The sequence below is a fragment of the Oryza sativa genome, chromosome 10, assembly GCF_034140825.1.
Source record: "Oryza sativa Japonica Group chromosome 10, ASM3414082v1".
Taxonomy (NCBI): domain Eukaryota; kingdom Viridiplantae; phylum Streptophyta; class Magnoliopsida; order Poales; family Poaceae; genus Oryza; species Oryza sativa.
Window position 1 is genome coordinate 2,245,957 of NC_089044.1, and position 10,939 is coordinate 2,256,895.

Below are 10,939 nucleotides of genomic sequence, written 5' to 3' on the forward strand. Positions count from 1 at the left end.
TTCAACCTAAATATTTTGAGAGTTACAGTTCTTCAAAATGATAACTTTTTTCTAGATAATGGACATATCATTAAACAATTAAATACATCTGGGCATTGCATCAGAACGTAAAATTCGAACACTTTGACTATTGGTTTCTCACATGATGTGTTGCCCTTTACACCCTCCGTAAAAAAAAAAATCTCTAGCTATGAACCTGAATACGTGCGTCTTCAGATTCATAGCTAGAACAAAAAAAATGATAATAGGCTACAACACGGTTGATAAGAATGGGCAGAAATGATCGTAAAGATTTTGAACAAATAATAACTGTATAAATTTCAGGTGAAGTGATGTGACATAATAATATTTATGCATATACATGCACATAATTTGACTCATTGTGTATCAAATTCTCTGAAGTCTAAACCTTCTGCAAATTCCTGCTTCTTCATTGCATTCAACGGGCTGCCTCGCCGTCAAAGTTGAGCATGATTTATTGGTTGGGGAGAGGGAAATGTTGGTAATGGACATATTGTTTGTTGGTAAAAAAAAGGGTGAAAATCTAATTGTTGTTTGGACGTAATGTTAAAAGCTGGAACAAAGACGAATCGCGTGTTGCTAATAAATGACACGCACACAAAAAAATGACAAACTTGCAGAAAACTATAGAAGAGGGCTACAAAAGCCACCCGGAGGAAACAAAACAAAAAGGGCTTAGATCAGCCTTTTTACTCACAGCCTGGGAAATCTGGAAAGAGTGAAATGCAAGAATACTAGTCCGCATCCAAAACGAGCTGGGATGCTGGGGCTTGGCCGGTGCGAAACACATTGGAAGATTATTGCTATGAGGATCATGGAAAACGGATGCTGGGGCTTGGCCGGTGCGAAACACATTGGAAGATTATTGCTATGAGGATCATGGAAAACTGACGTGCAAGCATGTTTGCATTCAGGCATGTACAGTTTTTTTCCTCTCTTTCAGCCTCTGGCTGTGTAACTTTTCCCTCTATTGATATAACGCCAGTCAATCTGATTGGCCGTTCGAAAAAAACAAAAGATCTATTGATGTATGTATATTTTTCATCAAATCCTAGTGGGATCATGCCCATGGGTACCAACCAGGGTTTCCCAAACCGCCGGGGCTGGGGTTACCGCACCCCGGCGGTAAGCACGGTTACCGCGCGGTAACCGCGGTAACCGTGAAAAACCGTGCAAAATTTATCAAAAATTCAAATTATTTTTTAAATTTATTTGAATTTAAGGAGGTTACCGCGGTATTTATATTACCGTACCTCGCGGTAAGCCCGGTAACCGCTCGGTAAGGTAAACCCTGGTACCAGCACAATCCGCAAGCAAAAAAAGAAAAAAAAAGGGGTCTTAGTCCACGGTTCTTCAACAATCCAACCTTAGCTTGTCTTCTGCTCCAATGCCTTCAAATGCAGCATCTGCACAGAAGAATTAGATCTTGTGCATAAAAAGAGAGCAACTCACGGAACAGCGAAAGAAGACTAGTATCTGCACAAGATCTACCGATGTATATATTTTTCATCGAATTCTGGACTCCTTGTGGGATCATGTCCATGGGCACCAGCACTGTCTGGAAGCAATGATAACAATAACAAAAATCTTCGCCCACGGCTCTTCAACAATCCAATCCAGCTTGAGTGCTCAGTGCTCACTCGTTTGCTCCAATGACTTCCATTGATACATAAAACATGTGCAAAAAAATTGCAATGAGAAGCGATGACATAGTATACAAAACCCAAAGTCATTCTGAGTTACTATAATGCCAAACAAACAGCCCCGCTAATTTGCAGTAAAACGATTAGATTATTGTCCAGTTCTATGAACAAATCGACTATAACAATACTCAAGGTCCAACTTGTAGGAATCCCACTGGAAAATGTCTTTCAAAACAAGCCAGAGTAAGTTTGATAAAACATAATAGGTTGGGTTACTTAATCTGCCCGCAAAGCATACAATATGCATGTTTCCAACCCATTTTATCCTAACCGATTGATCTGCCAACTGAATCTGGTTACAGAATAACATTAACATGAATATCTGAATTTTCATCTGTGTTTTCTGCGACTCACAGATGTTTCATTCAAACATCTGCCATCCATACAAAAGTTAGTCTCGCTAACTAAAAGTGATGGAAACTAACAAACAGAAAGCAACGAACTTTCATGTATTTTATTTAAACATAGCCAGTTTTACATAATGATTTTATACCTACAGCCGTACATAAAACTATATTTAGTTATAACGTAAAACATTACAGGGCTATATATGCATTAATCTAACAACAAAGTGAACGGAGACCAAGTTAAATTAGTTAGACAACAGTTTAATATCATACTGTAATAAAGGCATTCCAGCAACTAAGTACATGAAAACAACTAGATCTTTTTATGCTAATGTAACATTAAAACGAGGACTACCTGCAGTGTAGAAACTTGTGAAGGGATGACAGCAGGTGATGACATTGCAATCAAAGAGTTTCTTGAACTGCATTGAGTCAACTTGGACCATGTAGAAAGCCATATCCACCACTAAAATAAACGCATTAAGATCCTCAGCATATCCCACAATATCTATTTTCTCTCTCTGCACAGCAGAACTCAGCCCAAGAATGCCATGCAGCTTGACAGTCTTCCGTAGCACCCATTTCGCGGCACCTCCAAGAGTGACCTTCCTCTCCCACATTTGGAATCCGCTGTACGACAGAATGGCAAGGCTGACATTATCATCCTCCCTACGCATGATACAATAGCGGCAATCGCTAGAAAAATTCGTCTCTGGCCAATTGCCATCGGTCACAGCTAGGGTCAACGTTTCGAGATTGAACTCAAGAATGTGATGCCCGGACACAGATAGCAACCAATAGAGGGCATTGCCAACAAGTATGGCAGGTGAACCAAAATGGTAGATGGTGGATACAGGCCCTGTGAAAATGGCATCACCCCATTCGCCGGTCACCAATGAGTAAACGGAGGCAAAGATTCGCCTATCCATCTTGCTGGCGCAGATCAGGACCAAGTTGAAGACCAACTTTAGATGCACTACTGAAATTAGTACAAGGAATGATGTGCAATGGAGCAGTTGGAGAGAAAGCAAAGCTTGCTATGTCTATGCGACGACCTTGTTCAAGTAGTAGCTTTGGATTCTGACCATACAAGGAGATTTTTTTTTTCAGTCAGTGTAATGCACATTTTTAATCTGCCAAGCCAGAAATTGACATCCAAATTCCCTCTCAATGCATCTGCAGTAGCATTTGCTGCGGCAAGTGTCCCTATGAACTGCATCTGCATGGCAATTTTCTTCAGATATTTGTACTAATCGTGGATGGTCCTTAGGGTTCGCACTTCCAAATGCGAGCATTTTGAAGAGGTAGCTCAATTCTTCATCTGAATGGTTGTTAAGAAACATTGGCTTTACAGTTCCAAGTTTCTCTGATTTTCTAAGTCTGCTTATGGTTACCACCTTGCTTCCCTCATTCATTTGTGCCACGGATTTATAGAATTCCTCCCAATTCATCTCATTCACATCTGAAACAAACTCCACAACCATCAAAATGTTCCCTGCCAAGAGAGTATGATTGTGTGCTATTCCCAAAAGATCACCTTCATTCAAATGCAAAATGGAAGAAAACTGTGATTGAACCCTCTCGTCGGCGCATACATGCGCAACCAGAGTTTTCTTCCCAACTCCAAGAGCACCAATGATTGGAAGAACAGCAGGCTGCACACCAGGAGGGTTGTATTCCAATAGGAAATTCAGGAGCCTCTGCTTTTCAGAATGACGGCCAAACATGAAGTTATCTATGTAAAGATAGGTATCATATGGTCTCCTTGACATCCGATCGCATCCACCCAAAAGAACAACAAATTCTGCCATGTGATCAACAGCAGTTTCTAATATTTCCAAAGTTCTGTGCAACTCAAGGTGCCTGGCCTTGTCCTTTCCAGAAGCATCAACAATTTTGCAAAAACGTTTGAGGGGAGGAAATGGGTTGCTAACCTCCTTGATGGGATCCTCCTGAATTAGGGTCCTGCACCTGAACATGTCCAGGACATGGTGGCCTCTGTACATGGCATCAGCAAGTGCCTTCAGCTGCATCAGCATCCCGGAGTTGGTGATGTATCGCCCATCTGCCTCCTCGACAACCATGGAAACTCGTAGGAGAAGCTGCTGCAGTCTTTTCAGCTGCTTCTCCTCTGAGATTTCATGTCTTCTTGAGTACTTGCTCATGAGGTAGGAGATGAACCGGGTGACCAGTTCACCGGTTACTGCTGATACGACATGCTCCATATCCAAACCTCGAAATTTAACAGAGAGATGAGAGATCAAATTTAGCTGTTGTGTGTGACTGAAATTTCAGGGAAGATTGTTTGCTTAAATTGGTAGTCATCTTTGTCAGGTCCGTCAAAATTGTTGGCTTCTATTTGTGATATTTTGGCCCTCGGAGCAACTATTTAGAAGAATCTTAAAAAAAAACATCTGGATGTCCTGACAAACTAGCCTGGCAGAGCAAGTGATTTTCCTAGGCAGACATAGGATATCTCATGATTGGCATACTGTTTAACTTAAATATTTAGTAGTACATTACTATTTTCTATTTTTTTGTCACAATGCCACACATAGTTGATATTTTATAGAACTTCATCTATCAACTGTTTCTGTGGGGAGTGAATTTCCCGAAGAATGAACAAAAATAGGCATTTAGGTCTTGGCCTGTTTGAAACCTCAGCTCAACCATGCGAAATAATTAACATTGCCAAAATAAATTACACCTATTTGGTGAGAGACCTAAGAAATTGGTGCTACAAAATTATCTGGCATCACTTTGAAAGCTATACAAATTTTAGGCCTAGTCATTCTTGCCAAAAAAAATACTCCCTCCGTTTCAAGTTATAAGACGTTTTGACTTTGGTCAAAGTCAAACTATTTTAAGTTTGACCAAGTTTGTTGGAAAAAGTAGTAATATTTTCATCCCAAGACAAATTTATTATAAAAATATATTCAATTATTGATTTGATGAAACTAATTTAGTATTATAAATATTACTATATTTATCTACAAGCTTAGTTAAATTTAAAACGGTTTGACTTTGACCAAAGTCAAAACGTCTTATAACCTAAAACGAAGGGAGTAGCAACAATTCAGACAACTTGCCAAATGTTGACCATGGCCAAATATTTTCATAGCCAGAATAATTGGTAAGGCTAATACTGGCATAGAACCAAACAGGCTCTTACTCTAGTATTCACTTCTTTCATCTACCACTGTTCCTCCGGGTACAAAAGCAAAATCAAGAATGGTAGGGTAGCATCTTATCTTGGCGACTATAATTTTAGTCATATAGCATTGAAAGTTATTGGTTTCAGTATTTTTCTTCTCATCTTTGTCACATTGAAGCCAGATTCTATTAGCCATAATGCCCTTATTTTGCTCGCATTGGAGGCGTCAGCAATGATAGTGAGGGTGATGGATAAGGCAAGGAGCCACACACATGTTTGAACTCTTTCTCCATTGCCTTTGACAGGCTGCCTGCCAGCCCTAGCAATCCATCAAGATTGAGCTAAAATGGACAGAGAGGGCAATGTTAGTAATGTGCATATTGATTTTTGGACAAAAAAATCGGAGGAAATCTAACGGTTGTTTGGACGGAATGTTATAAGAGGGAGCAAAGACAACTTTAGCTGCTAATAATGTAAATCCATGTCCTTCAGTGTCTCAATAGAAGTTCAAGTATAATTCTTTGAAAGTATAGACCATAAGTATCCTGCTTACATTGGTAACAACAGAATGTACATAAAACTGTTACCAGTTTAGCCATATGCCCATATACGACTAAAGGCAATAACCAGAATTTGTATTCAGACCCAACTCAGCTAACAGCTCTATTGATACAAAGAGATAGAAACTCGAAAAACACTCTTAAAGGAGACTAGTAGACTACTGTTTTTACACAAGATCTATTGATGCATATTTTTCACATCCATGACCCATGGGCACCAGATATGTCTAGAAGCAAAAACAAGAAGAAAACACCTTTTTTCACAGCTCTTCAACAATGCAATCCAGCTTATTGAGCTCACTCGTCTGGTCCAATGGCTTCCATTGCTGCATAAAAGATTGGATCTTGTTGTATAAAATCGCAATGCAGAGGAGGTAACATTGTACTGAACACACAATTTTCCTGAGTTACAATATTTGCAGTAAAAACGATAGGATTCCTATCCAGTTCTACGAGCGAAATGATTCAACTACAGGAAAGCGCATTCGAAAACACCCAAAGTTTGACAAAACATAATAGGTTAGGTGACTTGATCTGTCTTCAAAGCATGCTTCCAACCCATTTTCTCTTATAGCCAATTTGGTTTTCCGAATGACTCTAGTTACAGAATAATATCAAAATGAATATCTGAAATTTTCATCTGCATTTTTTTTGTGACCCATAGATCTTTCATTTAAACTTCTACCATCCCTCCAAAAGTTAGACTTGGTAACATGCTACTGTACTAAAAGCATATTTTTAGTTTTTCTGTAGACAATCTCCACTTTCTACGCAACGAAATGCTGAAAAGACTTCTAACATAGCTACATGCTTGTAGAAACTTTAACAAATTATACTGTAAGAAAACAGAAATTGACATAAAGCAACAAACTTTCATGTATCTTCTTTAAATGTGGACATCCATAAAACTACATTTAGTTATAACATAAAAGAATAACACGCTATAATTATGAATGCATCAGTCTAACAAAAAAGTGAACAGAAAGCAAGTTAAATTGGTCAGCCAACAGATTAAAATCACAGTAAGGACATTCCAACAACTAAGTACATGGAAATAATTAGATCTTTTTATGCTAATGTTACATAAAAACAAGGAACTACCTGCAGTGTAGAAACTTGTGAAGGGATGACAGCGGGTGACGACATTGCAATCAAAAAGTTTCTTGGACTGCATTGAGTCAACTCGGAACATGTAGAAATCCGTATCCACCACTAAAATAAACGCATTAGGATCCTCGGAATATCCCACGATATCTGTTTTCTCTCTCTGCACAGCAGAACTCAGCCCAAGAATGTCATGCAGCTTGACAGTCTTCCACAGCACCCATTTCGCGGCACCTCCAAGAGTGACCTTCCTCTCCCACATTTGGAATCCGCGGTACGACAGAATGGCAAGGCCGACATTACCATCCTCCCCACGCATGATACAATAGTGGCAATCGCTAGAAAAATTCATCTGTGGCCAATTGCCATCGATCACAGCTAGGGTCGACGTCTCGAGATTGAACTCAAGAATGTGAGGCCCCCACACAGATAGCAACCAATAGAGTGAGTTGCCAACAAGTATGGCAGGTGAACCAAAATAGTAGATGGTGGATACAGGCCCTGTGAAGATGGCATCACCCCATTCGCCGGTCACCGATGAGTAAATTGAGGCGAAGATTCGCCCATCCATCTTGCTGGCGCCGATCAAGACCACCTTGAAGTGGCAGGACCGGAAGCCGCCGCCGTGCACGTGGCCGTCGTCGCCGGCGGCACAAAGCACCGCGCCGTTCATGACGGATCTCTCCCCACCGTCGAGCTCCTGCGGAACGGCCACGCGGCGGCGATCGCCGGAAACGGGATCCCACACGAGGAACTCGCAGGTGTTGTAGTTGAAGATGAGGACGAGGCCGTGGCGGCAGCCGAGGAGGCTCGCGGCGCGGTAGTCGTCGAGCCGCAGCGCGAAGCGGTCGGGCGGGATGAGATCCGGCGGGTCGAGGACGGATCTGAAGACGGGGTGGTGGAGCTCGTCCTTGAAGACGCCGAGGAGGGGGGGATCCCGGTGGCGGGCGCGGAAGCGGCGGAGGAAGGCGGGGTCGGAGACGAGGCGGCGCCACTGCTTGCAGACGAGGGAGGCGCGGGGGAGGGAGGAGGGATGCGAGGGGAGGCGGAGGAGGATCTCCTGGATGAGGTCGTCGTTGTCCGGCGGAAGCACCGGCGGCGGCGCCGGCGCCGCCGGGGATGTCCGCCGCCGCCGCCGCTGCCGGCGGCAGGTCATTTCGTCGCCATGGTCACTCATGGGAATCTCTGTCTCGTTTGTTCACTCTGGTTTAGTTTTTCTCCCACAAATTCGGGTAAAATTTAAAAACTCGGATGAAATATGTCTCTCAACTTAAAAAATGGACGTGTCAACAGAGACCGTTCTCTGTATGGTCATAACCAACTACCTCAATCTCATATCTAGTTGCTACTAGTATACTTCCTTCGTCCCAAAAAAAGATAAACACTGGGTTTCCGTGTCCAACATTTGACCGTCCGTCTTATTTGAAAAAATTATGAAAAATTAAAAAGACAAGTCACGCATAAAGTATTAATCATGTTTTATCATCTAACAACAACGAAAATACTAATTATAAAAAAATTTCATATAAGACGGACAGTCAAACGTTGGACATAGAAACCTAGGGTTTGTCTTTTTTTTGACGGAGGGAGTACTCAAAAGTGCATGTATTTTTTTTTCTTCTTATGGAATTTTATCTTAGATTACTTATCCGATTTACGATCCGATTACACCATTATGTTCATAACAATTAAATATTTATAACAAGATCTCATATGACTATATTTTTATGAAAAAAATATAAATTACTTTTATAATATATCTAAGAGTAAATTTCAGAAAACTGCAACTTTAGTGACAAAACTATCAGTTTGATGCAACATTAGCGATATGTTTCAGTTTGCTACAACAATAGCGTGAAAAATTATCACAAAACTGCAACTACTGTAGCAACATAACATATAAGTTACAGTTTTGTGATAATTTTCTACGCTATCGTTGTAGCAAACTGAAACATGTCGCTAATGTTGCAGGAAACTAATACTTTTATCAATAAAATTGCAGTTTTCTTAAATTTACTCTATATCTAAATTACTTTTAGATTTTATTAAATTACTTCTTAGTCATAAAAGTAATTTAATAAAGCTTGAAAGTAATTTACCTATATTATAGAAGGAACTTAAAACAAAAGGTAACTTGTTACGGCATTAAAAGAAATCTATACATTCATGTTGTGAGTTGTTTATTTTATAATCATTTTTAGTCAATGACGTAATTTGTGCTGATTAAATTTAATTTCTATATAGACTCATGTTTTTACCTCTATAACGAATTTACTTTTAATGTCGTGATAAAGTTACTTTCTTTTTTTTTCTAAGTTACTTCTATAATATATGAAATTACTTTTAGGCTTTATTGAATTTACTTTTATGAGTCTAAAAAGTAATTTAGTGAAATCTAAAAGTAATTTAGATATATTATAAAAGTAATTTATAATTTTTCATCAAAATATAATCATGTGAGATTTTGTTATAAAGATTCAATTCTTACGAACACAATAGTGTAATCGGATCGTAGATCGGATGATTAGTTTAAGACAAAATTATTTTTGACGCCGGCGTAGCATAGAGCATCACATGGCTTCCAATTTGGATTCCTCTTGATGATGCCATGTCCGTAAATCACCAGGCCATGTACGGAGGCACCAGCGCTTGTGGGATCGGACGGCCGATGAACATGTCGCATGATAGGGCAAAACAGAGAGCGCGCGCGAATTAGATTTTGCCTTAAAAATTGGTGAAATTTAGGATTTGCTGCAGTCTCTTGGAATTTGTAACCTTCATAGAACTGTTGGTTTCAGTTGGTTGTGAACTAATATTACCACATATTTTTTATTAAGGTAGCTAAGCTTAGTTTTACCATACTTTTGTGGCAAACAAAATAACAAACTAAGTTTAGGCAAAGTTAGACAAGAAAATAGAGTGTATGACATGTGGCCTAGGTGGCTAAGAGTTAGGCAAAGTAGACTTGTGTCATGAACCAATCACTACATGTTAAAGTATGGTTTACCTAAGGTTAGATGTGACAAATTTAGTTGCCGACCAAACATGCCGTCTCTTGGAGTTTTGCTTTCCCCTGCTTGTCACCTAAATTATTAGGGTGTGGTCATTTTCACTGTAATGTGTGAGCTTCATTTGTAAAGTTGTAACCCTAGCAAACATGGCTTTCTATAAATTGGTCCTCGTGGCTCGTGACCTTTTATCTAAAAAATTACCGTATTCGAGAAATGGTATTACTAAAGTTGACATAGAATATGTGCTATTAATACTTCTCTAAATTTTAGCCATACCAATACCATTAATATTTATGTCAACTTCCATCTCTCCTCTGTTATTTCTTCTCTAGCTTCAACGTGGATGCCATCACTCATTCAATCTAGCTTCGACGTTGATGGAATACGACGCCAGGGGTGGGGAAGACAATGGATGTGGAGGAGAAGAGTAGCGGTGTGTCAATCACCAGTAATTGAGGGGGCACCTTGCAAGGCAACGATTCCTGAGCTCAAGCAGCCAAGGGTGATGGTGGTGCGGCTTAGGGAGATGACGCAGCTTGGCAGTGGCGAGGAAAAGCGATGGTGGTTGCTAGGGCGTTGGAGATGGGCAGAAAAGGGGCCTGCTAGTGGATCCCGTCACGCTTTGCCTCCTTCGGCCACCATTGTATCCTCTCCAACCACATTTCCTCATGCTGCCGCTGAATCTTCTCCAGTCACTGTCCCCGAAGGAAATGTGACTGAAATATTTTGGCCAGAGCAATTTTGTAATGGTATGGATAAAATTAACACTAAAATTTATTAATTTCCTTGTTTTTCATCCTTCTTGGCCAAAATAGGTAGCTGGGTTATCTGACACCATAGAACCAAATTATCTATGATGTGTATTAGCATAGGGGATCATAGTTGGTTATCTAAAAATAGCCATTCTTTAGTCAGGTTTATTATGTGGATATAGGTTCACCTTTTATTCTATTTCCATCTCTATATAGCCTGTGCTCCTCACTCGTAACATATGTCGTTGTAAATGTAAATGTTGCGAGTGTGTGGATTTCTGTCTCTG

The 10,939-nt window shown here is 40.1% G+C and overlaps 3 protein-coding genes across 5 annotated transcripts; all 3 read right to left on the minus strand.

Moving 5' to 3' along the window:
- Positions 1-1,015: 1,015 nt before the first annotated feature.
- On the minus strand, positions 1,016-5,253 carry LOC107278283 (disease resistance protein RGA2). 2 transcript variants are annotated; one of them, XM_015757710.3, is made up of 3 exons: positions 2,427-5,253; positions 1,513-1,677; positions 1,016-1,427 (listed from the first exon to the last, which is right to left on the minus strand). In XM_015757710.3, the coding sequence occupies exon 1, from the start codon at positions 4,294-4,296 to the stop codon at positions 3,178-3,180; it is 1,119 nt and encodes a 372-aa protein (XP_015613196.3). In that variant the 5' UTR covers positions 4,297-5,253; the 3' UTR covers positions 1,016-1,427; positions 1,513-1,677; positions 2,427-3,177. The 2 variants fall into 2 exon arrangements, with proteins under 2 accessions (XP_015613196.3, XP_066160906.1); XM_066304809.1 differs by having other exon boundaries at positions 1,016-1,677; positions 2,427-4,438.
- On the minus strand, positions 2,339-3,000 carry LOC136353696 (uncharacterized). The gene is made up of 2 exons (XM_066304879.1): positions 2,427-3,000; positions 2,339-2,343 (listed from the first exon to the last, which is right to left on the minus strand). Exons 1-2 carry the CDS (start codon positions 2,998-3,000, stop codon positions 2,339-2,341), a joined length of 579 nt encoding a protein of 192 aa, XP_066160976.1.
- LOC4348063 (uncharacterized) lies at positions 5,178-8,099 on the minus strand. 2 transcript variants are annotated; one of them, XM_015759160.3, is made up of 3 exons: positions 6,887-8,099; positions 6,040-6,111; positions 5,178-5,566 (listed from the first exon to the last, which is right to left on the minus strand). In XM_015759160.3, the coding sequence occupies exons 1-2, from the start codon at positions 8,064-8,066 to the stop codon at positions 6,083-6,085; spliced, it is 1,209 nt and encodes a 402-aa protein (XP_015614646.1). In that variant the 5' UTR covers positions 8,067-8,099; the 3' UTR covers positions 5,178-5,566; positions 6,040-6,082. The 2 variants fall into 2 exon arrangements, with proteins under 2 accessions (XP_015614646.1, XP_015614645.1); XM_015759159.3 differs by lacking the exon at positions 5,178-5,566 and having other exon boundaries at positions 5,728-6,111.
- Positions 8,100-10,939: the final 2,840 nt, after the last annotated feature.